General features: G+C 39.4%; 4 protein-coding genes across 8 annotated transcripts; 1 reads left to right on the top strand and 3 right to left on the bottom strand.

Annotated features, from left to right (window-relative positions):
* The first annotated feature begins 3,062 nt into the window (after nucleotides 1-3,062).
* On the top strand, nucleotides 3,063-6,558 carry LOC126607939 (pantothenate kinase 1-like). 3 transcript variants are annotated; one of them, XM_050275654.1, is made up of 10 exons: nucleotides 3,065-3,356; nucleotides 3,463-3,654; nucleotides 4,044-4,090; nucleotides 4,157-4,273; nucleotides 4,733-4,852; nucleotides 4,950-5,044; nucleotides 5,133-5,226; nucleotides 5,411-5,542; nucleotides 5,687-5,799; nucleotides 6,000-6,558. In XM_050275654.1, exons 1-10 carry the CDS (start codon nucleotides 3,269-3,271, stop codon nucleotides 6,223-6,225), a joined length of 1,224 nt encoding a protein of 407 aa, XP_050131611.1. In that variant the 5' UTR covers nucleotides 3,065-3,268; the 3' UTR covers nucleotides 6,226-6,558. The 3 variants fall into 3 exon arrangements, with proteins under 3 accessions (XP_050131612.1, XP_050131611.1, XP_050131613.1); XM_050275655.1 differs by lacking the exon at nucleotides 4,733-4,852 and having other exon boundaries at nucleotides 3,063-3,356; XM_050275656.1 differs by lacking the exon at nucleotides 3,065-3,356 and having other exon boundaries at nucleotides 3,506-3,654; nucleotides 4,034-4,090.
* Nucleotides 6,559-6,704: 146 nt separating this feature from the next.
* LOC126607946 (uncharacterized) lies at nucleotides 6,705-9,336 on the bottom strand. Of its 3 annotated transcripts, none has more exons than XM_050275663.1 (6): nucleotides 9,174-9,336; nucleotides 8,813-8,980; nucleotides 8,594-8,743; nucleotides 7,952-8,078; nucleotides 7,651-7,790; nucleotides 6,705-7,436 (listed from the first exon to the last, which is right to left on the bottom strand). In XM_050275663.1, the coding sequence occupies exons 2-6, from the start codon at nucleotides 8,945-8,947 to the stop codon at nucleotides 6,984-6,986; spliced, it is 1,005 nt and encodes a 334-aa protein (XP_050131620.1). In that variant the 5' UTR covers nucleotides 8,948-8,980; nucleotides 9,174-9,336; the 3' UTR covers nucleotides 6,705-6,983. The 3 variants fall into 3 exon arrangements, with proteins under 3 accessions (XP_050131620.1, XP_050131619.1, XP_050131621.1); XM_050275662.1 differs by having other exon boundaries at nucleotides 8,813-8,985; nucleotides 9,174-9,332; XM_050275664.1 differs by having other exon boundaries at nucleotides 8,594-8,737; nucleotides 8,813-9,305.
* A 381-nt stretch (nucleotides 9,337-9,717) lies between these two features.
* On the bottom strand, nucleotides 9,718-12,280 carry LOC126607936 (probable nucleoredoxin 1). Its single transcript, XM_050275650.1, has 4 exons — nucleotides 12,049-12,280; nucleotides 11,308-11,787; nucleotides 10,723-11,190; nucleotides 9,718-10,593 (listed from the first exon to the last, which is right to left on the bottom strand). The coding sequence occupies exons 1-4, from the start codon at nucleotides 12,142-12,144 to the stop codon at nucleotides 9,922-9,924; spliced, it is 1,716 nt and encodes a 571-aa protein (XP_050131607.1). The 5' UTR covers nucleotides 12,145-12,280; the 3' UTR covers nucleotides 9,718-9,921.
* Nucleotides 12,281-14,597: 2,317 nt separating this feature from the next.
* Nucleotides 14,598-16,502, bottom strand: LOC126607940 (probable nucleoredoxin 1). Its single transcript, XM_050275657.1, has 3 exons — nucleotides 16,148-16,502; nucleotides 15,403-15,882; nucleotides 14,598-15,269 (listed from the first exon to the last, which is right to left on the bottom strand). The coding sequence occupies exons 1-3, from the start codon at nucleotides 16,241-16,243 to the stop codon at nucleotides 14,646-14,648; spliced, it is 1,200 nt and encodes a 399-aa protein (XP_050131614.1). The 5' UTR covers nucleotides 16,244-16,502; the 3' UTR covers nucleotides 14,598-14,645.
* Nucleotides 16,503-27,915: the final 11,413 nt, after the last annotated feature.

Raw genomic sequence — 27,915 nt, 5'->3', positions numbered from 1 at the left:
CTAGTGATTTATCCAATTAAAAGCGCATAAAAAATTAAAAAAATGCCAATAACAACTACTGCATAAATAAAAAAAGAATCTAATGTGTTATCAGATTGGGAAGTTATGCATTTTTTTGGGGTTGCGTTCTCCCTTTATTAGAGCCTTCATATGCAGTAATAGTATATTTACTCATGCAGTTTTTTTTATATATATATAACAATATATTTACTAAGGATGGAGAAGCCATCATAATAATTTGGTTTGATCATAAGACTTCTCATTATCAGAAACTAGCATTTGCTTACACATTTTGTGTGTATGAACACATTTTTTATAAAATGATAAGGATAGAGGGAGAGAGAGAGAGAATGTGGGGGGAGTGTGATGTTTTTGTTTTTGGTTTTTTTATTTTATATAAATTTTAAATATTAGAGATATTTTAACATCACATGTAGGTGAGGCTTCAATAAAAAATAGTAAAATTTTGGACCTGTGAAATTACATTATTGCCCATCTTTTTTTTTTTTTTTTTGTGATAGAATACTAAGTTGTCTTTTCATCATCTTTTAGTTGACAAAGAAGGTTTCATTAATTAATAGAGATTAATGCAGCCATTTATTGTCCCTCCTAGAAGTTGGGTAACGTATCCCTTGTAAAGCTTGAAAACTAGCAGAGTAGGGTGGGTTTGGTAAAACTATGAGAAATGCAAAATAGACTCTATCAAAGTGAGACTCTTCATGAACTCTTTGTCCTTCTACATTTTAACGTTAATTATTATAAAACATTGTGCCATAAATACTAGGAGACAAAAAAGTTTTTAATGGTAGACTCTTTGTCCTCCCACAGTTAGCATCTCTATTAAAACTATACATGTGGTCTTGGACTCTTGGTCCCCTCATAAAGCTTTTAATGGTGGACTCTTGGTCCTCTCATAAAACTTGTATGGCATACATGCACTGCCACTGTAGCGTCATGTGTTAATAACATAAAAATATGTGAGAAAATGTTAAATACATGTTCTTGTATTATTAGTATGGAACGTCATGCGACTATGTAGCAGTGATATATTATCCATATTGTTCATTGTCAAACATATTTCCATGCATGTTATATCATACCCATCACGTAAATCATGTGGTGAATGTGAGATGAAATAGGTGGAAATAAAACAATGATGAAAGTCGATGAGAAAGTGGAAAATAAAGTCTAGCATTCCTTCCACCCAAATCACCACCACTCAACTCTCAGTTGTGGAAGTGCAAGTCAATGCTTAAGAGAATAAATGAAAAGTAGCACTCTTTTTTCCTTGTTGTTATAACGTGAGGATACTCTTCTGATCTTCTTTGTAAGGATCTTGTATTCATTCATTGTAAATCGTGCGGTCTATTTTCGTCATATGCTATCTGTATTTAATTTTAAATATAATAATTTCTGATTGTACGACGTACGATAAATGAATATAATTAAAAAATCCTCAAAATTCTCATAAAAAGAATCCAGAAAAATCGTTGCTATATTCATAGGGTAACTTTTTCCGTCAGTCTTCGAAAGACTGCTGGACGGACTCTTTGGACTTACCTATTAAAGAAACAGTCGGTCAAATCGTGTTCACTGTCACGACACCGGTTGCAGTCAACAACAAGCGCCAGTGCGCCGGTCAGCTTGATATGTATAATCCGCATTCCCCACTCCCTAGATTGCAATTTAATTTGCAAGAGGAGCTCAATAATAACCTACTTAACCTGTTGATGCCACGCACGTTTAATATATGGTACTGAGCACCAGAGAGGGATTCAATATAATGTTATAATGTAATGGGACTAAAAAACTTCGTTACTGCGGTAAGATTATGACGACTCTCATATCGTAAAATTTGAAAAGTAACATAAATTTAGATAAGACCAAAATATAGAAAGAGTAAGCTCATATTTCGGGAGAGAAGATATGTCTTAAAAATGATGCTGTCGGCAGGCTTATCTACCTAAAATTCCCTATCTTGTTTAGTAAAAATCCTAAATAAAAGCACATGATGTTTATGATAATGTTTTGTAGAGCGGGCGAAGACAAACAAATCGCTGGAGGGCAACGAGGAATAATTTGGTAGGAGGAAAGCAGTTGACACGTTTTTTGTAGCGATGAATAATAAAGATGAGAGTTGGGCAGTTGGACTAGTCGCTACTTATATATCAATAATTCATAATTACCATTACTATACGCAATGTTTTGTGTTATAGGTGCAATAATCACATTTTTGGTACAAGTTAACAACGCTTAGGTGGAGTAATGAAGGAACCAGGATGGTCCTAAGTCTATACTAAAATATATTTTTTTGTTTCGCGAAAATTTTTAGTGTTATGCTTATGATTTTTAAAGCTTTCTGTAGGCTCAATACCCCACTCCAATGTTTTTATTTTAATTTATTTTATTGGGTTTGGAGTTTAGATAATTTGTTGCTTGTTCGCCTTAAGGACTGTTGTATAAGATTTAGTGGAAAGAGAGGGAAGAAGAGAGTCAAAGAGTCTTGGGGTTTAAATTTAAGTATGAGGACGACACCATACCAAACCTAAACAACAAAGTAATTTTTGTAAGATCAGAAGCTTTTCGGATTGAGACATTTGGGCCCTTATATGCTAAAATTCTGGCTTCGTTAATGTGCTTGGAAATGTATAAACATATATTTAACACATTCAGATACTCTCGAGAATACACATGAACTTTAAACATACAATAGTATGGTTATTTCTATCAGAAATCGTGTTCTCAAGACGAAATTTTTTTCATAGTGCTTGGTGTATAAGCTGGTATTGATGCCATAATATAAGTAGAGAGACGTAAAAGAAAAATTATTTCCTCTATTTGTTTATAACATATGGAGAGGATCAAACTTGAACAACCGATTCTAGAAAAAATGACATTTTTGAAATTAAAAGTTAATTTTTTGCTATATTTGATAAATACTCGAAATATAAACTACTTGCTGGAAAATTACAAAACTACCCTCGGCGATTGGCCCAACTGCGCCTCTGCAAGGAGAGAGATATAAAATAAAGGCCAACGCCTACTTTCTCCCGTTTGAAAGTCAAAGGTTGAGATTGAACAGAGTGATCTCCCGAGAAATCTAACGCATCGAATATTGAAATTCTGTGTGGGAAGGAAGGAAGAAGGGACCGGGACCCCCCAAAAAAGGTGTATATACAATGGGTTAGGTGCAGTGCAGACTGCAGAGGGGCAACAGTGCAATTTGATTCCAAAAAAAGCTCAAATCAAAAGAGGAAGCCGACCCGAAATGGAAATTGGGAACGTTGGAATTACAGAGGTTTCAAAACCCACCAATTCCGAAGCTCAAATTTCCCACCTTGCTCTCGATATTGGAGGCAATTCACTCTCCTCGATCATAACCTGGTTTTTGTTTTTGGAGTTCAATTGCTCAAATTCTCATGGTTTTTCGATTGTTTTTGTATTTGTTTTGTCTGTTGGCAGGTTCTCTGATAAAGTTGGTGTATTTCTCAACGAACAGTGACGATTCGTCTTCTTCGAATGATAGCTTAGCAGCTTCTAATGGCGATAGAGGGCGTCCTGTTCTTGAAGGGAAGCTCCATTTTGCAAAGTTTGAAACTCAGAAAATCAATGACTGTATAGACTTCATTCGATCCAAGCAACTTCGCCTTACTGGTATGCTTAATGCTTAACAAGTATTTGATTGCTTTCCATCTCCTGATTCATTTGTATCATTTTTCGTTTCAATCAACTTGGGAAATGGGAAGATTCATTTTTTTCACTAATTGAGGCTATTTAACCTTGTTTTGTTAAACTAAGTGTTGATGTTGAAATCTTGGATTGAAAGTTCAAACTACCATTTTTATTGGTAAATGAACTACTTCAGCTTAAGTAAATTAGTACCCATATTTTTGACTGCGAAAATTTTGTAGTTTCGGAAGATTTGTACTTCCGAAAATGAAATACGAAAGATCATATATGCCCTGAATATAGCTGCTTGTTCAGTAGTTGTTGTTATTATTTTCTGGTTTTGGGTCATTGCTTATGGTTGTAGATGATTTCAGGCTCCGAACAACACGGAGCTTCTGGGAGCGCGAAGTGCGTTATTAAGGTAAAAACCAATTGTTTGGTTTGGCCAGCCATGTATGCAAGCTAATTTATTGACAATGGTGAGCAGGCCACAGGTGGTGGGGCATTCAAGTACGCAGATCTCTTTAAAGAAAAGCTTGGGATTTCTCTTGACAAGGCAGATGAAATGGACTGTCTTGTGGCCGGAGCAAATTTTCTGCTTAAGGTGGGATCCTAATACCACTAACATAGATTGGTATGTTCAATTTGGTGTGTTTCCTAAGTCCTGTCATGTGAGCCATATAATGTGTGGGTTGGAAATTGGGATGAGCACTAGCAAGCTCAAAACAAGAGGAAATTCTCTCTGTTTTCTTTCAGAAGGAAGATCAAAGTGAATGAGTTGTGAAATGTGGAACTTGCAAAATTCAGCTTCTGTTTATAGAGATATTTCTTATTGTTTAGCACTACAGAAATATAGGGATGAACAAAACCACGGACAACTTCATTGGAAGTTTTCTTTGCTTGTCTGCAAAATTCAGCTTCTATTTATAGAGATATTTCTGCACAAGATACCCTCAAGTATTGTTGCTCAGTACTCTATGTGAGTAACTTTATTGCAAATTTTCTGTCTTGTTTGCTTTCTTGCCTGAAAGTAGCTTTGCCATTTTGATTGTTTTTTAAGTAGGCAGTTCACCCTGAAGCATTCACATACATGGGTGGTCAGAAAGAATTTGTGAAGATTGACCATGATGATCTATATCCCTATCTGCTTGTCAATATTGGTTCTGGTGTCAGTATGATCAAGGTATTCTCATCAAAGCCAATGCTTTATTTACTGTAGTAGTTTCATATGTTTAACCTTTTTAAGGCTTGACATTGTCCTATGCATTGCGCTTGGATAGGTAGATGGACCTGGTAAGTTTGAGCGAGTAAGTGGAACCAATGTTGGTGGTGGCACCTTTTGGGGTTTGGGGAAGCTTTTAACAAAGTGCAAGAAGTACGTTGTCTTTTGCTTATGTACAGAGCTATTGATATTCTTGTTATATAACTTTCACTTAATAGCCAAAGCTGCAATTGTGTCTCAGTTTTGACGAGTTGCTGGAGTTAAGTCATCGGGGAAATAATAGAGTGATAGACATGCTTGTCGGGGACATCTATGGTGGAATGGACTATACAAAGGTATGCATATTCAAGATAGACAGGTCCCTCTTTCGACTTAGGACGTTGAATACGTTCTGGTTGAATTTCTGTATGCCAAATTAAAAGAGTTCCTAAATTTAAACAACGATGAGGGGATCCTAGTTTCCATTAGCTTTCGTCTCACTGCTATTTAATTGCAATGTAATTTCTCTTATGATTACAGATTGGTCTGGTATCAACAGCCATTGCTTCTAGCTTTGGCAAAGCAATTTCTGATAATAAGGAGCTGGAAGATTACAAACCTGAAGATATTTCTCGATCCCTCTTAAGAATGATTTCAAATAATGTTGGACAGGTAAACCATGGTGAAAGAAACTTGTGTCACTTGCAATGAATAAAATTTCTGGAACTATTCGATTCTGTCGTAACCTTTTCCAGAAGATTGAAACTATTTTTATTAACATACTGATCATATTGTTTCAATTTTTGTCCTCTCCAGATCTCATACTTGAATGCACTGAGATTTGGGCTCAAGCGAATATTCTTTGCTGGATTTTTCATTCGGGGCCATGCTTACACCATGGACACGATTGCTGTTGCCGTTCATTTCTGGTAAGGCTGAATTTAATGTCCTTTTTCATGCGTCAGAATTGATTCATACTGAGAATTGAAGTATAAATTATGTCAAAAGAATCTTCAAAATATAAATTTGACGGTTGTGTCACATTCTGTGCCTGATTTAGCTTTTTGCTCATCCATCTTTCCTCGTGTTTTTGGGGTAAAAATTTCATTCATTTGATCCTTATTTTCAGGTCTAAAGGTGAGGCAAAAGCAATGTTCTTAAAACACGAAGGATTTCTTGGAGCATTGGGTTCATTCATGAGCTATGAAAAGCATGGTTTTGAGGACTTGAAAGTCCATCAGTCGGTGCAACAATACCCAGTTGGTGCATCCCTCGGAGGTGATACGAGTCATGATCCACCAAATGAGGACTTGAACGAAAACCAAAGTATAGACTGCAGCGTCTACCTGTCATAATAATTTGCGCTGGCTTCTCCCCCGGGGCTTGGATGCCCGAATCTAAAGGCAATTCTTGGTTGCCTGTCTGCATTCCGTGGAGTTCAAAGGCTTGAAACTTCCGTAGCGTATGTAACATTGTCGATAAAATACCAGGACATGTATTCAAAACTAAAAAGAGAAAATTTCAGATGGAGAAGGAGGAAAACTTTATAGTAGCGCATAATGTAACTTCACTTGTTCGATTTTGAATTGTGATCATCCGTCTAGGTTTTGTATCTTGTCAAGAAACTGTAACTGCGCATCGTTGTTCAATAAAATGAATTCTCAACTGTTATTACAGTTTTGCTTTTAGTATTTAGCTTTCAAACTTCTATTAAGATCCTATTTCGAAATTGTTTTTGAAATGGCTAAAACCGCTTCCAAATATCCAAAATGCTAAAAGTGCTTATGAACTCTAAAAGCACTTTTTGGGGCACAATGACCACAAAAACATAATGTTTATTGCAAATTATAACATCTTCTTTCAATGCCATTACAACATTAACGTACAAGACAGACGCAACAAACAGCTTCTGACAGGCAATCAGAATGTACAACATACATGGGGATTGAATCATCCTCGAGCTCATCCTCCACCCTCGTCGAAAGGAAGAGGAGTTGATACACAGCGCAAAGGCCACTACACTCGACGGATTATTGACGGTATTACGTATCAATTTCAATCATAACGAATAGGGATAAATGCTGGCATTGATTACTAACTCAACAGAATTCGATCATTTAACAGGCCGTAGCCTCCGATGGCATTGCTTTGCGTTCCTCCTGTGCAAAGCCCATCTTTCTTTGATGTCAGATACATTATCAACGTGACTAAGTACTTCCCTGTCCTGAGACATTTCGTTCTCTTTATTGGACTCTTCAGGATTTAACTCTCCTCGTAATCTGGCAGCTTCCGCAAGCATGTCGTTTATCAGCATCTCAGTAGTCTTGCTGGTGATTCCCCGTAGGTACCAAGAAATAGGTGGGGGTGGAACTATAGATGGCTGGATCAGTTGCTCCAAGCTCAACTTTGAACCGATCCTTCCTTTGCCTCCTGTGCAAGAATTATAATCTGCCCATGTCTTGGGTTTGAACGGAAAGCAGGTCTTTTCATCGACAAAAAGAGGTTCCATTCTCCAGCAGCCTTCAAATTTCTCCATAAACCCTGTTTTGATTTGCTTGAACTTCATCTGGCAAATGGCATTTTTAGAAATTAGAAATCTAATTTTACCATGACATCGCAGAACATGTTTCTAAACTAATTTTTTATTATATGATTTGCCGATAAAATAAAGCATACTGGAGATTCTAAATATGTGATGGGGTAACAAAGAACCAGTGGAAAAGAAACAAAAAAACCAAGTTCTTATGTTACGGTGCAACAAGAAGAAGATCGAGTCTTACTGAGTGATCTTTTCTGTTTTGATCTACTAAAACATGAACCGCAAAGGTCCCTGACCACCAAAGAAACTTCCATATAGCAGCTTGCTCCAGTTCAACGACCTGCCTATGACCTTCATCGACCAAAACGGTTCTGGATATCACTTCCTGAGACAGATTATAACTTTTCGAATTAAGAAATACACAAAGTAAATGCACTACACATCAAAAAGTAAAAAAGGATTGGTTCCCAGGCCTCTTCAGTTTCCAAAGAGAGAGCTGTTGCCAGATGAACCTGAAAGGAAAGTCGATAGAATAATATCACTTGCCTTAATATTTTTGAAAACCCTCTTATTATCAGGGTCAGTTACAATATTATATACTGCATCCGGGGGCAACCCAACATCAACGCTTACACCGAGGTTGCAAAGAGAACCTTTTGGTACGCTGACCTGCAAAGAGTAACCATATTATGTGTCTTAAGGTCAGTAGATATCGAGAGAAGCCACAAACTCTGGAGATATTCCTTCCAAAGAGAGTGTGCTTCCAGCCTCGAATTTCTCACTTAAATAACATATGCTGCGTGAAGGTCTCCATGTTCAAGGTATGGAAACATGATGCATTTATGCACGAACACTTAGTACATAGGGGACCAAGACTAGTAAGAACTTGACTAAAAGGGCGACCCCCAGCCAACAAGCTCCTTTCTTTGTAAGGGTGGGGGAACGTCTATTGTACGCAACCTTACCCTTGCTTTCGTGACTTTTCAGTCACAAAGGAGCAACCTTTCCATTGACGCAACGCCAAGGCCCCCCTTCACATGCAAGAACTTGACTGATATGAAATTATCCTTTCCAAAGAACTTCACAAATATGGTTTAAGAAATGGAATCCATCTTTTTCTATTGGCGTCTATTACCAATATGGCATACTACAAGTTTAGAACAGGAGAAAAACGCAATTCTCACCTTCATATCTGGTGGTTGATCAACCCAAGAAGGATTTTCTCTCCATGCTTGCAACTGCTTCTCCAAGTCAAGCTCCAAAGATGCAGCCTTTTTCGGTAGAAAGCTCACCGTTTTCACTCCGTCATCCTTTACCAGTCTCCTTAGCTGCGACTGTCACGAGGCGGGTGTCAAATCCATAACGCCACAAGCAAATCACAAGCTTTTAGTGAAATGACTGACCTTTACACAATTTTGCAGCTTCTGAGGAACCTGCAACAACGCTTTGGAAAACGCCAGATCAAAGGCCTTGAGCTGCCCATTTCTCTCGTTCTTGCCAACGTTTACGTTCGTCGTGGTCACTTCTGTCTCACCCATTGAAACAACAACCGTTTACAGCAAATTCAAGACCTTTACTTTCCACATCAAGAAAAAACAAAACCCATCTCAAATTTCAGAGACATCACTAAAAAATTAACGGAATAATTAGAGAATTCCCCATCTCAAATTTCAGAAAACCCCATAGTTGTGGAAATTAACAGAACCAACCCAGCTAACAAAGCTCAAAGATTAAGCTGGAAGTAGAATAAATGGGTTAACTCACAGTGGTTAAAGAGAAGATGTAATCGGAAGAATATTCATTCCAGTGTCGAATTTATGAAGCTGATCCAAGAATCGGGTTTTTTATGGTTCAAATACCTTTTTACCTTCACGGCATTTGTTGACTTTGTGGTTTGATCCTTTTCCATTTATTTCGATCCGAACGAATAAAAATTAAAAAATGTGTATGAGTTATAAAAAGTGTGCAAATGACACTAGTGTCGAATTTTTAAATAGAGTAATACTAAGAAAATTAAATTGGTAGATAAAATAAAAAAAAATTGATATGAAAATTGATAATTAATTTATTACTTAAGCATTGATAAACGTGCTCATTTATATTGGAGATACATAATTTAATTTGTACATTTTTTCTCCAAATTTTTATTTTCTTTTTCAATGTGCCATATTTTAATTTTATTATTTGGATTGTCAGTCACATGTTGTATGAATTTGAAATTAGATGAAAACTAAAGGGTTTAAGGATGTGATATCCAAAAACAGTAGTATATAACGGAAAACACATCCATAATAAAATAGATTTCACATAAATAAAAGTTTCTCATGACAATTTTATTTATGAGACAATCTTCAGGCAAATAAAAAGTTCTCATTGGATCACAATTTTACATCACTTAATTAAGCTCGTAAAACATCTTCCATCATGCAATTAGCATAAGACACACAAAACCAGCTTGTATTAAACATCATAGTTTACAAAATCCAGATGCATAGGGGAATTCAAATGCTTCTCAAACTTTACGGCACACATCGCCGTCACAAATATAATCCTCGGCTGCCTTGGAAGGGTCATCCTTTGCCGTGGGAGGGTCATCCTTTGTTCCTCCATTGTTGCCCAAAGCACATCTTGGGTGGAGATCGAAGTCGCAGTCTTTGCAGTAAAAGGACCAGCCACTTCCCGGCTCCCTACACCAGCAAACATAGTCGTGGTGGAGCACACGAGTGAGTTCGTGTTCAGCATGGAGTATACTCTTCACTTTCTCAGGCCACCCCTTTGCTTCTTCCTCCAGCTTTTCCTCCAATTGCTTCACATGCTCTTCGGTGAAAGGATAAGCATCGGCTCCATGTGCCTGTATGAGCTGCCGGGCCTGCGTGCTGAGTGTCTGACCGCTGGGGCTAATGGCTACCAATGCAGGAATTGCTTGGATTTTGAATTTGCGCTGCAGGAGGGCCTTCCTTGGATCGCCTAATGGGATGGCTAACCAAGGCATGGTCTCAAAGAATTCTTTGAAGGAATGATGATCACGATCGCTTGAGAGGAAGATTATTTCGATTGCATTGTCCTTTGCCTTGATCTGATTGTATGCTTTTATAAGCTTAGGCATGAATGCACGACATGGATGGCACCAATGAGCTGAGAAATAGAGCAGAATGTGCTTCCCAGCAAGCTCAGACACGGGTACCTAATCAAACACACAACAGAAACTTGAGGCATGCAACTAAAAAACCTCTGACTAATGACAATAAAGAAACATTTGAAATTTAATTGATATCATAGAACATTAGGAAAGGAACCAGCAAGAAAATTGTACCCTGGAACCGTTCTTTTCAACCACAAAGTCTCTGCCCCCAGCAACCAAAAGTGACTGTACAGTCTGTTCTTCGAGTTTCAATTCAGCAAGCTCAGCAATCTTCTCTGCTGTAAACGGATAGGCTTCAGCGCCATACTCTTCAATGAGTTCAGCCGCATTGGAGTGTAAGGTCTTCCCATCTTGCCCAATTATAACTAGTCTAGGTAAGCTCTCAAGCGCAAAGTAGCGAGCAAGTTTTTCACAGTTCTTGTCCTTAAACGGCAATGCCAACCATGACACTTGAAATCCTTCTTTGAAGTGTTCCTCTTCAAGGTCTAGAGATATCAATACAATCTCAAAGTTCTCTCCTTTCTCCTTCAGTTTCTCATGGAACTTCACGAGTGCCTGAGTAAATTCTTTGCATGGCTTGTGAGTATAAAGCGAGAAATACAACCCAACAATCTTTCCTTCAAGCTCGGACACAGAAACCTGTCAATACATTTTTTCGGTATTCATGATCATCAACTATCCCAATCATATAAAATCAATAGCAATCCAACATTATAGAAGTGCTAGCAATGTAGCATCAAGGGGGAAAAGTTGTACCTTATTCCCATCCTTCGAAATCAAATAATCCCGGGAGTTAGAGACCAAAAGAGAACTCAAGGACTGATTCTCCTTCGCCACGGCTTCCTGCTCAATCAAGAAATTCATCTTCTCCGCAGTAAACGGATAACCATCCACGCCGTGGTCCATCACAATTTTAGTTCCATCATCAATAGAAACCTTCCCATTGGCATCAATAATGACAAGATGGGGAATCCCCCTGACTTTGAAGAACTCCTTGAGGCGTTTCCGGGTCTCCAAATCCGAAAAGGGAATCGAAAGCCAAGGCATTTTAGAGAAGTATCCATTGAACGATTCCTCATCTCTATCAGAAGAGATGAACACAACTTCAAAGTCGCCTTTGGCAGCCAAGTCCTGGTGAACCTCCACCAAGTTTGGGGTGAACCGGCGGCAGGGGCCGCACCACGAGGCGGAGAAATACAACCCCACAATCTTTCCGGTCAAACTACTGATCTCAACCTACGTATTCATCAAAAAATCACCATTTTACCCAGAAATCAAAAACCTGCCATCTCAATCTTTCATATCATAAATGCCAAAGCCAACATTTTGAAATAGAACTAGGCAATTCCCGAGCATTTAATCAACTGGGTTTCAATTATAATTACATTTAGATTAACATTTTAATACTTCACGAACGAAATAAAAATAGTTTCCTGCGATCTTAATGAACATAAAGTCAGAAACTTTGATGAGAAAACATAATGGTTATACTTTTACCTGGTCGCCGTTGTTGCGGAGGAGGAAGTTTCGGTCGGCGGAGGCGAGGAGAGAAAGGAGGTCGTGAGTGACGCCGTGTCCGTCGCCGTTAGCCATGCTTACTGAGTCTCTCTATCTCTGCGTGCTGCAATTGGAAAGTTTGGTGGTGAGAGTTTGCGACTTTTTTGAGTATCGTCAAGGGCACAAGTTACCACTGAATAATAAAGACACGCAATAAACGAGCCGGCCGGCCAAGTTTGAGCTTCAGTTGGACGCTTTTTTTTGTTATTATCCCTAAATGTAAATCCCACGAGGTAATAGTTTTTTATTTAAAAATAGTAGTTATTGTTGAATTTATGACACACTCATAAACAATTGAAAATAGAAGATCATAGCACTAAATGAATGAATGAAATAGAAGATTTATATATGTGAAAATCAAATTTAATGACTATAACACTTGTAAAAGAGTAAAGTTAGAGAGATTTAAATTTGTAAACTAAATGATATAAAGTCGATAATTAAATTATTATTTAAGTGTTGATTGACCTGCTTATTTTTTTTTATTGGTGACACATCATTTAATTTGTAAATTTAGTTTACTTATCATTACTCCCTATAAAATGCTTGTATGTGTAAATCATGTAAATGCAAGTATTTTGTTGTTGGAATATATACATTGTGGGACTCGCTACAATATTTGGATGTATTTAACTAAAACAATGAAGTAATGAACATCCGATAATCATAGAATTCATGTGAATATATGTATTTAATACAATTACTATTTGACCATAGAAGAATCGAAATGAAATAAAATACATGTAAATATTGTAGTCAATTCGTGTGTAATGTAGCAGCAACAAAAGGATAATGCTTGAGTACTCACTAGTGAATACTTACCTTTTAATTTTGCCCAATAATATTTAGCACACATTTTATTGTTTTAAAAATAATGAATATGTTATTAATTATTTTTTGTTTTAAAAAATAAAGAACGCCGTGACATTTTCATTGAATTAAATTAGAAAGTAATTACACAGCTACCTAAGCATTATCCACAAAGAACTCATGCTCGTTTAGAAAGTGTTTTTAAAGAAAATGTTATTGAGTTCCTTTTAAATGATTGAAAGTGTTTATAGAGAAAATATTATTGAGTTCCATTAGTATTAATTATATGCTTTTCTATAATTAACTTGCATTTTTAGTAAGAATTTATTTTAAAAATATTTTCTCTAAAAATATTTTTAATCATTTATAAGCTTTTTCCAAACAAGCTTGGGTCATGAAAAGACAGGGGAGATGTTTGGGTCAAAACCTCCTTATCCGTAGTGTCCCCTGTAGTAGGTAGCATTTTTGGTGTTGATGAGGTGGGTGGGGGCCTCATTTGTGGAATATATGACCAAAAAATAGAAAAGGTAGGAGAGATGTGGTAGGGTACTGCTATATCTTAAATTTACTTTTACTTATCACTCGTTTTTTAAATATTTTTATCATTGAATCAAATAAATTAAAAAAAATTAATAATAAAAAATTAAAATTAACAAGAAGTGTAAACATTAAAAAATAAATATATAAATAACACTTGTAATATTTTTCTACTAACCAAAGCACAAAAAAAAAAAAAAAAACTAAAAACGAAATAATTACCGTCAAATTCTTAGTTTATCAATCCATTTTATAATAATAATTATAATATTGCACCATCTGAAGCGACATCAACATAACAAGTCACTACTTTAAACTGAAAACACATTTCTTAGCTTGTCATGAAACGCTAAATGCAGAGTCAAGCCTTATTAGAGCAATTCCACCGGGAAGAAGAGAGCCCAGCACCCAGTCAAAAAACCAGGCTGGCACCCTGTCAATTCACTCCAGCCTGTGAAATCGACTGGCACCCAGCCCAAGCCAGTCCACAGGCCGGCCTAAAATCGACAGACCTTGGGACCGGCCTATCTGACGTCAGTGTGACGTCGGAGGGCATATGACATCAGAGAGGGAGTTGTTGTGGAGGCTGAGGAGCGGAGCTGGTCGAGGCGGGAGAGGATGTCGCGAGGGAAGGAACCACGGAGGGAGAACGACGGGAGGACGAAGCGACGGCGTCGGAGGTGTGGAGATGCAGGAGGACGGCGTCGACGGCGTCGGAGATGCAGGGGTGGACGGCGTCGGAGATGCAGGGGTGGACGGCGTCGGAGATGCAGGGGGATGGCGTCGGAGATGCAAGGGTGGATGGCGTGCAGAAATGGAAGGTTTTGAAGAGGAAGGAGAAGGTGAGCTCACGGGAGTGAGCTGGAAAAGAGAGAGAGAGGGAGGGAGAGAGAGAGAGAGAGAGAAAGAAAGGATCGGAGAGGGAAAGGAAGAAAGAAGAAAAAATAAAAAATAAAATAAATGATAAAATATTAATTGATATGAATAAAATAATATAATATTAGATAGACTGGGTGCCAGCGTATTTTTAGGGGTGGAGATGCTTTGGCCTATTACTGTTTACTGGGGTCTATTACTGTTTAATTGAGTGGATAAATGCGCTGGGTGCTGGCACAAAGTCCTTAGGGGTGGACTTGCTCTTATATCACACACACATTACACATACATATTTCTTAAGCTGTTGTAAAAACTCATCCTCCTTTGGATTCCTCTCCTTCCTGTTTGCCATCATTTTCGGTCTTTTTATCTCCCTCGAACGCGCACTTCGGGTGGAGATCGAAATCACATTCCTTACAGCAGAATGACCACAACGCTCCCGGTTTTCTGCACCCATCGCACACAAAAACTGTGCGCTTCGAGAGCACAAGCTCGTGCTTCTCATGGAGTGCACTCTTCAACTTCTCAGGCCAACCCTTTGCCATCTCCTCAGATTCCGCTTCAAGATGCTCTTCGGTGAAAGGATAAGCTTTCGCCCCATGAGCCATTATGTGATTTCTTGCTTCTCTTGTGACGGTTTGGCCAGTAGGACCGATTGCTACGAGCATGGGGATGCCCTGGACCTTGAATTTGCGACTCAAGAACGCTTTCCTTGAGTCACCAAAGGGAAGAGCAAGCCATGGCATTGTAGCGAAAAACTCATCAAAAGAGTCTTGGTTTCTGTCACTTGAGATGAAAATGACTTCAAATGCATCGTCCTTGGCCTTAATCTCGTGGTAGGCTTCAACGAGTGTTGGCAGAAAGGCGCGGCATGGAGGGCACCAGTGAGCTGAGAAATAAAGGAGGATGTTCTTCCCCACTAGATCTGCCACAGGGATCTGAATGCAGAAATAATAGTTGTTATTCACATGCTACCACAGAAAACACACAGATGCACACGCACATACAAGTTATTTACACACAAGAATATCACGGTATAAACCACAAAAGCGGGGAACCTATATGTCTTACCTGAGTTCCATCTTTTCCAATGACAAAATTTCGATCCCCGGAAATCAAAATTGACTCCAGGGTTTGAGCTTTCTCCTCTGCCTTTTCTATCTCAACGAGCTCTGCAAACCTCTCCGCAGTGAACGGATAACCATTGGCGCCGTAGTCCCTCACAATTTTAGTTCCATCATCAATGGAAACCTTCCCATTGGCATCAATAATGACAAGATTGGGAATCCCCCTGACTTTGAAGAACTCCTTGAGGCGTTTCCGGGTCTCCGAATCCCAAAAGGGAATCGAAAGCCAAGGCATTTTAGAGAAGTATCCAGTGTACGATTCCTCATCTCTATCAGAAGAGATGAACACAACTTCAAAGTCGCCTTTGGCCGCCAATTCCTGGTGAACCTCCACCAAGTCTGGGGTGAATCGGAGGCACGGGCCGCACCACGTGGCGGAGAAATACAACCCCACAATTTTTCCGGTCAAACTACTGATCTCAACCTACATATTCATAAAAAAATCACCATTTTACCTAGAAATAAAAAACCAGCCATCTCAATCAGTCTTTCTTTTCATAAATGCCAAAGTCAACATTTTGAGATTGAACTAGGCAATTCCCGAGCATTTAATCACCTGGGTTTCTATTATAATTACATATAGATTAACATTTTAATACTTTACGAACAAAATACAAATAGTTTCCTGCGATGTTAATGAACATACCGTCGGAAACTTTGATGAGAAAATATAATGGTTTTAGTTTTACCTGGTCGCCGTTGTTGCGGAGGAGGAAGTTTCTGTCGGCGGAGGAGAGGAGAGAAAGGAGGTCGTGAGTGACGCCGTGTTCGTCGCCGTTAGCCATGCTTACTGAGTCTCTCTCTCTCTGTGTGCTGCAATTGGAAAGTTCGGTAAATTCAAGTTTGGTGGTGAGAGTTTGCGACCTTATAGAGGATCGTCGAGGGCACAAGTAACCACTGAGAATATACGAGCTGGCCGGCTAAGTTGAATGCTTTCTTTTGTTATTATCCCTAAATGTAATTCCGACGAGAAGTATACGAGGTGGCCGGCTAAGTTCGAGTTTCAGTTGGATGCTTCTTTTTGTTATCATCCCCAAATGTAAATCCCACGAGATTATAGTTTTTTTATTTAAAAATAGTAGCTCTTGTTGAATTTATGAAATCAGAACATCGTAGAACTGAGCGGTAAAAAAAATAAAAGGATGAAAAAAAAGATTTAATAATTGTGAAAATTAAATATAACAACTATAACAGTAAAATCATGTAAATGCAAGTTTTTTATTGTTGAAATATGTATGTTGTGGGAATAGCTGCAATACTTGGTTGTATTTAATACAATCAACATCTAATGATCATATAGAATTCATGCAAGTATATGTACTTAATATAACCACTGTTTGACCGTTGAAGACTCGAAATGATGATTATATTTGTTGATGCACAAAATCAGTGAGGACTTTGTACAACAGAAAGTGTTAAGTTTGTGACATTCGCTAGTTTGCTCCGGTCACTAGTGTGGATAAGTATGTAAATGGATAAAGATAGGGAAGTTAACACAAGATGTACGTGGTTCACCCAGATTGGCTACTTCCACGGAGTAGAGGAGTTCTCATTAATTGTGAAGGGTTTACACAAGTACATAAGTTCAAGCTCTCATTTTGTGAGTACTAGTGAATGATTTAGTACAAATGACATTAGACAACATCATGGGAGAATGATCTCCTTTTATAGAAAAGAGTTTCTAGCTTTGTTCTGATATTGACATGTATCGTGTTGTGATTGGCTTCTGATGTTAACACGTGTCGCGCTATGATTTATGTCGACACGTGTCGCGCTGTGATTGGCCTCTTGATTTGAGGGAAACTCCTCTGGGTCCTTGACAGTATTACGTTGACCGGTGCTCGGTAGTTTCGGAATTGGTCAAGTATGGTACAAACAGTACTCCCCTAAGTTCCCAAGTGAGGGAAGCTCCTCGGTTGAGGACTTGCAAGATCCAAGCCGCTGAGTAATCACAAAACTTCTAAGTACCGAAGTGTGGTATCGCTTTCACTTGCCTTATCTGTCTCATAGGTAGATGTGGCATCTTCTCTGGAAGTACTTTTCCTCCATCCAGGGATGATATTTTTAACTGGTGGAGATGCACAAGGTAATGTATTAATTTCACTTGAAGCTTACTTGTAGTTTCAGGCTTGGTCAAGCGCGATACAAACCATGTAGTAAGAGTCCCCCAAGTCGCCGAGCTAGGAGATCTACCGAAAGAGGTGACAGACAAGGTAAGCAATCAGAGTTCCAAACAATTAGTCCCAGATCAGAAAATTGATTTCAAGTTCCGGCTGATTGTTCTCATTCTCCCTATCTTGCAGGTAGCAAGAAGGATAAAGAGAAGAAAAATGAGAATAGATGATATAAGATACTTTTGCTTTTGAAGAAGTAACTTTCCACAAGCTTATTCTTGAACTGGGCTAGAGGGTTTTCTAGTTTCCTCCAGAGTATAAGGCCGACTCAAGAATTTGAGGGTTAAAACAAGTCCATCAAATCTAAAGTACGTTCGACCCTGATGATATGGGATACCTTTGCTGTTGACAAAGTAGTGGATATGGCATGGCGAGGCTTTGCTCTTTGGTGACGGTGTTAACGAAAGGTTGTTGAAGCTTCTCAAGCTATTCGGATAGAGCAACGATGTCGAACTTGGATTTGACTTAGACTCATCCGTCTGGATTATGCGGTTCTGCAAAGGGCGTCGTGCTATAGTGATCTATTCCAGCTCATCGTTGAACCTTCTACTTCAATCTTTTGCATCGCAGAAGTGGTGCGCAACCTTTGCATTTGAATGGTCCAAGTGTTCTGAGGTATTTGTCGAAAGAATTCGCGACCTTGACAACAATTAAGGATGAGTACTCGAGCAATGCTAGGTGAGCAACCAAGCAAAGGTTCTGGGCAATCAGTTTCAGATCGGAAGTTTGATTTCAGTTTCCAACTGATTGCTTTCTTTCTCCTTGTCTTGCAGGTAAGAGCAATGGCAAATGAAAAGACAGGGAAAAAGCATGATATGGGATACCCTTACTTTTAACCCTGATGATATGAGATACTCTTGCTCTGGTGTGGCTTGTTTGCAGAGGTATTATTGGGGGGAAAAGAAACTGAGTATTTCAAGAGACTCTGCTAAGAGTACCCTCTTGGATGTGAAGAAAAGTTGAGCATTTTTTTTATTTGCAGGTTTGCCTGGTTGTGGATGATGAAGGTCAACATATATATGAATTATCCCAACAGCGAGTAGTAACGCTGTTTCTTTACCCTTCCCGGTCATAGTAATGTAGTGGGAGCTGCAATATTCGCATGTTTTAACTTTGTCAAAGCACTTTGAAAAAGTGGTCTGTGGTATCTGGAAAACTGATGTTGCGTGCGAAGATTGTAGACAAATTTTATCCTGGGAAATCTGGCTCTCGAAGTTCGGAGAGCGGTGCCTCTTCGATTTTCGAACAATCAATCCTGTTGGGGATCTGGCTATCGAGATTCGGAAAGCGTTGCCTCTTCGATTTTTGAGAAAGCACTCATGGTGGGAGTCTGGCTCTCGAGATTTAGAGAGTGGTGCCTCTTTAATTTTTGAGAAAGCACTCCTGGTAGGAGTCTGGCTCTCGAGATTTAGAGAGCGGTACCTCTTCGATTTTTTAGCAAGTAATCCTGTTGGGAGTGTTCTCTCGGATGTGAGTAAAGGTTAGATATTTTTGCCAGTCTGCCTTGCCACGGAGCACGAAGGTTGACACACATTGGAACTTACTAGTTATCAAGCAGTGGTGTTGTTCATTTACCCTTGTGGGTAATAGTAGGGTAGCTGGACCTTTAAATTTTATGTGTCTAAACTTTGTCAGAGATATTTGGCAAATTATCCATGGTACCAAATGAGCCGATGTTGCGTATGGGGATTGTCGACATATTTTACTCAGGAAAATCCACTTCTCGAAATCCGGAGAGTGGTGCCTCTTCGATTTTTGGACAAACGGCCATGCTGCCCTTTCTTTTATAGGGGCACCAATTGTGTGCAAGAAGTACGTTCATATAGTTATTGCTTATAGGAATTTTCCCCTTATTTTTGTACTTCAGAGATTTATTGGACTCATTTTTCCTTCATCATTTCTGAAAATGTTTGGCACATCCGACCGTCGTTTTAACTTGAACTTTGGTGAAGAGGCAGCCATGTCTCCTCAAGACAACATATGGCGCCCCTCATTCTTATCCCCTATTAGTCTTCTTGCCATTGGGGACTCTGTGATGAAGAATGATATGACTGTTGTGGTGGTGGCCAGGAACCTTCTCACTCCGAGAGATAACAAACTATTTTCGTAACGGTCTGATGAGTTGGTTGTTAAGGATTCTCTGGCTCTTAGTGTTCAGTGTGCAGGTTCTATGTTTAATATGGCCCAACGCCTATTTGCTCGAACTCGCCAAGTTGAATCATTGGCGGCTGAAGTGATAAGTCTCAAACAGGAGATCAAATGGCTCAAGCATGGGAATAAACAGTTGCACATGCTCGCACATGACTATGCTACAAACATTAAGATGAAGCTTGACCAGCTGCAGGAATCTGATGGTCAGATTTTACTTGATCATCAGAGGTTTGTGGGTTTGTTCCAAAGGCATTTATTGTCTTCGTCTTCTGGGGCTGTACCGCTTAATGAAGCTCCAAATGATCAACCTTCGGTGCCTCATTCTTCTGGGGTTCTGCCCAGTACTGAGGCTCCAAATGATCACCCTCCGGTGCCTCCTCTTTCTGGGGCTCTGCTGACTGCTGAGACTTCTCCTGAGCAACCTTTGTGTGAAGGCTCATTCTTGTTTGTTTATTTTGATTCATGTATATGTACATATTTGTAACTTATCGGAGATATCAATAAATAAGCTTTGCTTCATTTCAACGTATTGTGTTAAATACACCAAAGCCTTCTTCACTAAGTTCTTTGAATTTTTTCTTTTGTTGAAATTTGTATGTTGAAGTTTTGTGAGTGAAGCATGTAAGTTGAGGTAGTGCTCCCTTAATTTCCCGAGTGAGGAAAACTTCTCGGTTGGAGACTTGAAAGATCCAAGTCACTGAGTAGTCGTGAACCTTCCAAGTACCGAGGTGTAGCAGCATATGGTAGGAGTCCCCTAAGTCTCTGGTCGAGGGAGTTGACGAATGAGGTGTCTTGCTAGTAGCCAAGCTTCACCTACAAATGCTTCAACACAAAAGCTTCACCTACAATTGTTTTTGTGTTGAAGCTTTGTAGTGAAGCTTTGTAAGTGAAGCTTTGGAGTTGAAGCTTTTGTAGGTGAAGCTTTGGAGTTGAAGCTTTGTAGGTGAAACTTTTGTGTTGAAGCTTTGTAGGTGAAGCTTTAGAGTTGAAGCTTTTGTAGGTGAAGCTTTGGAGTTGAAGCTTTGTAGGTGAAGCTTTTGTGTTGAAGCTTTATAGGTGAAGCTTTGGAGTTGAAGTTTTGTAGGTGAAGCTTTTGTGTTGAAGCTTTGTAGGTGAAACTTTTGTGTTGAAGCTTTGTAGGTGAAGCTTTGGAGTTGAAGCTTTTGTAGGTGAAGCTTTTGTGTTGAAGCTTTGTAAGTGAAGCTTTGGAGTTGAAGCTTTTGTAGGTGAAGCTTTGGAGTGGAAGCTTTTGTAGTTGAAGCTTTGTAAGTGAAGCTTTGGAGTTGAAGCTTTTGTAGGTGAAGCTTTGGAGTTAAAGCTTTATAGGTGAAGCTTTAGAGTTGAAGCTTTGTATGTGAAGCTTTTGTAGGTGAAGCTTTGAAGTTAAAGCTTTATAGGTGAAGCTTTAGAGTTGAAGCTTTGTATGTGAAATTTTTGTGTTGAAGCTTTGTAAGTGAAGCTTTTGTGTTGAAGCTTTGTAGGTGAAGCTTTGGAGTTGAAGCTTTTGTAGGTGATGCTTTGGTATTGAAGCTTTGTAAGTGAAGACTTTTGTTTTGAAACTTTGTAGGTGTAGCTTTGGTGTTGAAGCTTTTGTTGGCACCATAAATTGGTTTTGCTTCATACTGTCTTGATCAAGAGTGTGTGAAGCTTTTGAGAATTGTAGTTGCCCTCCATTGATGAAGCTCTTGTTGGTATCATAAATTGGTTTTACTTCACACTGTCTTGATCAAGAGTGTGTGAAGCTTTTGAGAATTGTGGTTGCCCTTCATTGATGAAGCTCTTGTTGGCACCATAAATTGGTTTTGCTTCACATTGTCTTGATCAAGAGTGTGTGAAGCTTTTGAGAATTGTGGTTGGCCTCCATTGATGAAGCTCTTGTTTGCACCATAAATTTGTTTTGCTTCACATTGTCTTAATTAAGAGTGTGTGAAGCTTTTGAGGATTTGTAGTTATCCTCCATTGATGAAGCTTTCTTGAATTTCCCAATTTCCCTTTTTTTGATTTTTTGATTTTTTTTTTTTTTGGAAAATTGGAAATTTGAAAATGTAGGAGAGACAACATATACAAGCCACACTTTGTAGTAGTCGAAGGTTTGGATAAACCATATAAATTGAATTTGGTTCGAACAATCTTGATGAAGAGTGTGTGAAGCTTTCTACGAGTTGTAGTGTTTGCATTGTTACAGAGGGGAAATGTCTGAAGCAGATGCAAGAGGGCTGAATAGCTTGGTCTTCGTATACCATGCACTGAAGCCGTTATTGGCTTCTAATAAGACTTTGTTGGTGACTATAACTCTTGTTGGGCATAAGTGCTCCCCTAGTTGAGTTGTAAAGCTTGAGGGTTTTTGATTATTTGTGAAACTAGGAGTTCACATGTACAAGTTGTACCACTCGTCTTCTAGTTGGTGGAATGAATGGTGAGTTGCTTTCATCACATGGTTGATGGTACGAAGGTGAGTTCCTTCATCACATTTCATCACCTGGTTGGTGGCATGAAGATGAGTTCCTTCTTCACCTAGTTGGTGATAAGAGTAGCAAGTTGCCAAATAATATTAGAGTACAGGTTGTACATTTCATCACCTGGTTAGTGGCACGAAGATGAGTTCATTCTTCACCTAGTTGGTGATAAGAGCGTCATGTTGCCAAATAATATTAGAGTACGGGTTGTACATTTCATCACCTGGTTGGTGGCACAAAGGTGAGTTCCTTCTTCACCCGGTTGGTGATAAGAGTGGCAAGTTGCCAAATAATATTAGAGTACGGGTTGTACATTTTATCACCTGATTGGCGGCACGAAGGTAAGTTCCTTCATCACCTAGTTAGCGAGAATAAGGGCAAGGTGCCGAGGCACATTGTAGCAAATGTTGAATGACACAAAGTATGTTGAACCCTTTCGAAGCACAGTTGGCTTATGTATGAATGTGTTAGAATGTATGATTGAACGAATATACTGTGAAGTTGTTCGTTTATTTGTATAGTTTTGTTGATATATACTTAGACTTTGTTTCATGTGGAAGCTTTGAACTCGAGTGTTTCATTGCTAGGAATGTAAGAAGATTAGGACTGAGTTGTCTAAATCACCTCTTTATTGAATTCATGCCTAATGGTTTTCATTACATAGGATGTCGAACGGCTGAATCTTAACACTTTTACAATGTGAGTTTACTTGTAATAGTACTTCAAGTGATCAACGTTCCATGGATGGCCAAGGATCTTGCCATCGGAGCTTCTGAGCTTGTAAGAGCCAGGGCGACTGATGCCAACAACTTCAAACGGTCCATCCCAATTTGGATTAAGTGTTCCTTCACTCGGGACTCTGTCGTAGAGTAATATTTTCTTCAATACCCAGTCCCCTACTTTGAAAGAACGAGGTTTGACCATTGAGTCATAGTAGTTGGATATGCGCTGCTTGTAGGCGACATTCTCAAGTGAGCCTGGTTTCTGTGTTCCTCGACTAGATCCAAGTTGAGGGTGATTTGTTTGTCATTTTCACTTTGCATATAGTTTTGGATTCAGAACGTTGCTTGCTCAAGTTCAACTGGGACAACTGCCTCTGTACCAAAGGCAAGTGAGAATGGAGTTTCTCCTGTTGAAGTCCGATATGAAGTGTGGTATGACCAAAGAACTTGGGGTACGAATTTTGGCCAACAGCCTCTAGCCTTGTTTAGGTCGGTGTAATCAACACACATTCTCCACAAGACATTTTGGAGCAAGAGACTTTCTTTGGTTGGATTTTTCTTAACAAGGACCACATTTGCTACCCATGTTGGGTAATTGACTTCGCAGCCGAAGCCTATGCCTTTGAGTTTTTCAACTTCTGCCTTCATTGCTTCGTATCGTTCAACGTCATAAGATCTTCGCTTCTATCTCACCAGCTTGGTCTTGGGGTCAATACTCAAACGATGACAGATAATATCGGGAGAGATGTCTGGCATGTCCTCGTATGACCAGGCAAAGACCTTCGTGTTCTCTTGCAAAAAAGAGATCAATGCCAACCAAATGAGTGGTGACAAGGTGGTGCCAATCTTCACCATGTGATCTGGATAATCTTTTGAGATAGAGACATTCTCTAACTCTTTAGCATGTTATGCTTGGTGGGTGAAAGAGTCATATCGAGGATCGTCGGGTCAACTGTTACTACCGTGAAGATCCAAGTTGGCTTCGTCCCGGCTGGTCTTTATGACTTGGTCATGTATATAAAGGGTTTCTTTGGGCACAGACAAGTGATGTTGCTTGACCGAAGTGTTGTAACATGATCATGCACTAAGTTGATCTCCTCTGATGTAACCATTGCCATAGGGGGTTGGAAATTTCATCAACAACATATATGTGGATACCATGGCCTTAAGATCATTGATGCATGTGCGTCCAAAGATGACATTGTATGCCGTTGGGCAATCAACCACTAGGAAGTTAGTGGTAATGGTAGCTGTGTAAGGGCATGTACCACTGATGAAAGGTAAGTGTATGCTCCCTAAATGTTACACGATATCACTGGAGAAGCTTATCAGAGGAGAAATCGAACAATCGAGCAAGTGTTCAGCTACATTAAGTGCCCTGAAAGCTTCAGCAAACATGATATTGATCGAAGCCCCTATGTCTACTAAGATTCGTCGTACTTCAAAGTTGGCTATGTGAACTTCCATGATCAGTGAGTCGTTGTGAGGGTATATGATACCTCTTTCTTCCTCAGGCTAGAAACATATTGGATCCCAGTTAGGCTTTTGATACTTGCCTCCCCTGATGTCTTCCACGGGAAACACTTGCTGTCCAGGCATTAAAGCTCACTCATTATTTTTCATGGCCTTGTTGGAGGATTTAGATATGGGTGTGCCGCCACTTATGGAATATATCACATTCACCTGGCGTTGGTTACGGTTACCCATTGAAGGGTGAATGAGGAATTGATCAATTTTTCCTTCATGTGCCAAAACTTCAATATGATCACAAAAGGTGATATACTTCTCGTCGTTATGGCCGTTATGCTCGTGGTAATAGCAAAATGTGCCTGTGTTCTTCGTGGGCTTGTAATCCAGATGCCTCGGTTTTGGCTTCGATAGCAGGTGTGCTATGCTGGGGTAAATGGCCACGTATGTGGAGTTCAAAGGTGTGTATGCCTCATACCTCGGGGTATGGTCTGTCCTGACACGTGCTTGACCCACTGTGTTGACTGCCTGGGGTCGAGGATTATTGTGGCGATACCCTTGGTTATCGCGGTAATGTCCCTTACTTTTTTTACTAAAATGAGACTGGTGAGGATGGAAATCTTTCCTTTTGCTCTGAGATTGATATGTATGTTGACTTGGCAAAGTATTAAGTAAGGCAGGGGGAGGTACCACTGCCGTTTGGAAGGTTAAAGTATTCTCATTTGGGTGGGTATGGCTTTCACTCCCCACTTGCTGATAGGGGATGGTTGTTGGGGGTTTCTATTGGTATCTCATTTGGGTGGGTCTTGTCGTCTGCCTCAGCACAAAGGGAATACTCATGGCTAAAGCGGCTAGCATATATACGTAATGACTCGTCTAACTTCTAGCAAATAGTGTACAAGTTATCCGCATAATGCAAGCGATCGGTCTGAAAAATGTGTTGAGAAACAAACAGTTTCCTCAATTCCTCAAATGAGTCTACCGTCTTTGGTGGAAGACGATAATACCAATTTAGAGCTTCGCCAGAAAGGGTGAAGGAGAAGAGAAGACATCGCTCTTCATCGGCGTGCATATAATATGCCATGGTGGACTCAAAGAGGTTAAGGTGTTCAATCGGGTCCTTATTTCCAATATAGAGTTGCAAGCCAAACTTCTGCTTTATCTTTTCTTGGAGGGGGTGTTGAGGATCCTCCTTGTAAGAGGGCCAGGCCTAGGTTAGTTCTAATCAGGTATCTCAGCTTGTCATTCGACCTTTAACTTATTTACTTCCTTAAAGAATTATAGGACAAGAGGGTCATGCGTGGAGTCATGTACCACTGGAGCTTTCTTTCGTAAATCTCTATCTCTTCTTGGAAGTAGGAAGGTTTGATCAAGAGCATGTGATTTTTCCCTGGACTCGCCGTATTGACTTCCAAGGTATGTTTGTCGGAACATCTCTAAGTCCCTTATACATTCGTGTTTCTCTAAGACTTGTTGCCCCTTCCCCAAATTGGTAGTCGGCCTAGGACATGGGAGGGGACCGAGTCTTTCAGAGACATTTAGGTCATTGATCTTTGAGCTTAAATGGATGAGATTGTCTCGACGTTGCTTTAGGAAGTCTCGATAGTCGTGAAAGACGACTTTCGATCCTTCCATTCCTTCTGTAAGGAGGCGTCTTCCTCCGCTCTTCCTGCTTCGGGTTGAAGCAGCTGGGTTGAAATAAGTCTTATGTTGGTTGCCATTTTGATGAGTAGCTCGCTCCTCAACAGGAATACCCATGTCGAGGGCAAATGACCCTTCGTGTTGGGGGGCACCCAGTTGATGGTTGACTTCCACATGGGTGATGAGCTCATGTGTTTTAGTATATCTAGCCTTGTGGAGCATCTCGAAGACCTTTTCATACTACTCTTGGAGGATCTCATTCTTCATCGTTATCTTATTGTTCTGAGCGTCTAACTCATCGACTTTAGCTTGAAGAGCAAACTTTTTTTGTTCATTTTTTCATTGCTTAACACCAGGTATGAGGGAAGTGTCATTCTTTGTGCTGTGGCTTCCTTCGCTCCCCATGTTGGAAAGGGATGCTTGGTCAAAAGATAATGTACGAATGGTGGAAACCAGCTTGACAAAGCTGAAGAGAGTGGGAATAAGTGTTGTTCCCACAGACAGCGCCAAATGTTGATGCACAAAATCAGTGAGGACTTTGGTACAATAGGAAGTGTTAAGTTTGTGACCTTCGCTAGATTGCTCCGGTCACTAGTGTGGATAAGTATGTAAATGGATAGAGATAGGGAAGCAAACACAAGATGTACGTGGTTCATCCAGATTGGCTACGTCTTCGGAGTAGAGGAGTTCTCATTAATTGTGAAGGGTTTACACAAGTACATAGGTTCAAGCTCTTCTTTTGTGAGTACTAGTGAATGATTTAGTACAAATGACATTAGGCAACATCATGGGAGAATGATCTCCTTTTATAAAAGAGAGTTTTTAGCTTTGTTTTGACATTGACACGTGTCGTGTTGTGATTGGCTTCTGATGTTGACATGTGTCGCGCTATGATTGGCTTCTGATGTCGACACATGTCCCACTGTGATTGGCCTCCTGGTTGGAGGGAAACTCTTTTGGGTCCTTGATGGTATAACGTTGACCGATGCTCGGTAGTTTCAAGATTGGTCAAGTATGGTACAAACAATATTAAATACATGTAAGTAGCCAATTCGTATTAGGGATGGGGTCGGTTCCATTTGATTTGGTTTTTTTGCCGAAACCAAAAACCAAAATAAATTTATTATTCGGTTCAGTTCTTCTTCGGATTTTTTCGGTTCGGTTTCAGTTCGGTTCAGTTTTTTTTTTTTTTTAATAGATTGAAAAATATTATTATTTTCTAAATTATTTGGTTAGGGGTTTCTAATGATGGTGAGATTAAGCCCCTTTTTTTGAAAGTTGGGGTAGCTTTTGCTGTATTTCTCTTTTCTCGTCTCAAAATCAGAAACAGCAAGCCTTCCTTGCCTGCCTTCACCACGCTCTATGTGCTCTACAGTTTGTCTTCAAACCTTAGTAGAGTTTTCAATAAAAAAAAGAAAAAAAAAAGGAAGAAAGATAGAGGAGAAATTGGGCTTTCAACATATTTGGGCTTAAAATTAGGTGAACAGTTTATTTGAAATTGCACTTGCAAAATAAACATCCAACCAAGGTTCTAAAAGACGATAGGCGCTAGTTGGGCGGTGAGTTGGGACCTAGCATCTAGGCGGGTTAGGCGGATTTGAGTAAATTATTATATCTCATATAAATAGTGTCTATTTTTAATTAGAAAAAAACCTATACTAGTATTGGATGACATTACATATATATATATATATATATATATATTTCTTTATTTTTATTAAAGTTACTATAAAACATATGAATAATTACATTCTTATACTTGAAATTTTCAAATATTTAAAACTTAATGTAGTCCACTAAGTTTAATAAAAAACTAGAAATGAAAAAGCCCATTAACTATCTTTTG

This window comes from Malus sylvestris, chromosome 16 (assembly GCF_916048215.2).
Source record: "Malus sylvestris chromosome 16, drMalSylv7.2, whole genome shotgun sequence".
NCBI classification, from domain to species: Eukaryota; Viridiplantae; Streptophyta; class Magnoliopsida; order Rosales; family Rosaceae; genus Malus; species Malus sylvestris.
The sequence above is the reverse complement of the archived record's forward strand: the minus strand, read 5'-3'. Positions and strand labels throughout refer to the sequence as shown.

What these genes read in the sequence shown, in the direction of transcription:
- LOC126607939 (XM_050275654.1), top strand. Translation starts at nt 3,269, where the DNA reads ATGGAAATTGGGAACGTTGGAATTACAGAGGTTTCAAAACCCACCAAT. An exon ending in GCGCGAAGTGCGTTATTAAG is followed by an intron (nt 4,091 to 4,156) that starts GTAAAAACCAAT and finishes AATGGTGAGCAG; the next exon opens with GCCACAGGTGGTGGGGCATT. An exon ending in CTTTTAACAAAGTGCAAGAA is followed by an intron (nt 5,045 to 5,132) that starts GTACGTTGTCTT and finishes ATTGTGTCTCAG; the next exon opens with TTTTGACGAGTTGCTGGAGT.
- LOC126607946 (XM_050275663.1), bottom strand. Translation starts at nt 8,947, where the DNA reads ATGGGTGAGACAGAAGTGACCACGACGAACGTAAACGTTGGCAAGAAC. An exon ending in TTTCAAAAATATTAAGGCAA is followed by an intron (nt 7,791 to 7,951) that starts GTGATATTATTC and finishes TGTCTCAGGAAG; the next exon opens with TGATATCCAGAACCGTTTTG. An exon ending in AAAACAGAAAAGATCACTCA is followed by an intron (nt 7,437 to 7,650) that starts GTAAGACTCGAT and finishes GCCATTTGCCAG; the next exon opens with ATGAAGTTCAAGCAAATCAA.
- LOC126607936 (XM_050275650.1), bottom strand. Translation starts at nt 12,144, where the DNA reads ATGGCTAACGGCGACGGACACGGCGTCACTCACGACCTCCTTTCTCTC. An exon ending in TCCGCAACAACGGCGACCAG is followed by an intron (nt 11,788 to 12,048) that starts GTAAAAGTATAA and finishes ATGAATACGTAG; the next exon opens with GTTGAGATCAGTAGTTTGAC. An exon ending in TTTCGAAGGATGGGAATAAG is followed by an intron (nt 11,191 to 11,307) that starts GTACAACTTTTC and finishes ATGTATTGACAG; the next exon opens with GTTTCTGTGTCCGAGCTTGA.
- LOC126607940 (XM_050275657.1), bottom strand. Translation starts at nt 16,243, where the DNA reads ATGGCTAACGGCGACGAACACGGCGTCACTCACGACCTCCTTTCTCTC. An exon ending in TCCGCAACAACGGCGACCAG is followed by an intron (nt 15,883 to 16,147) that starts GTAAAACTAAAA and finishes ATGAATATGTAG; the next exon opens with GTTGAGATCAGTAGTTTGAC. An exon ending in TTGGAAAAGATGGAACTCAG is followed by an intron (nt 15,270 to 15,402) that starts GTAAGACATATA and finishes TTCTGCATTCAG; the next exon opens with ATCCCTGTGGCAGATCTAGT.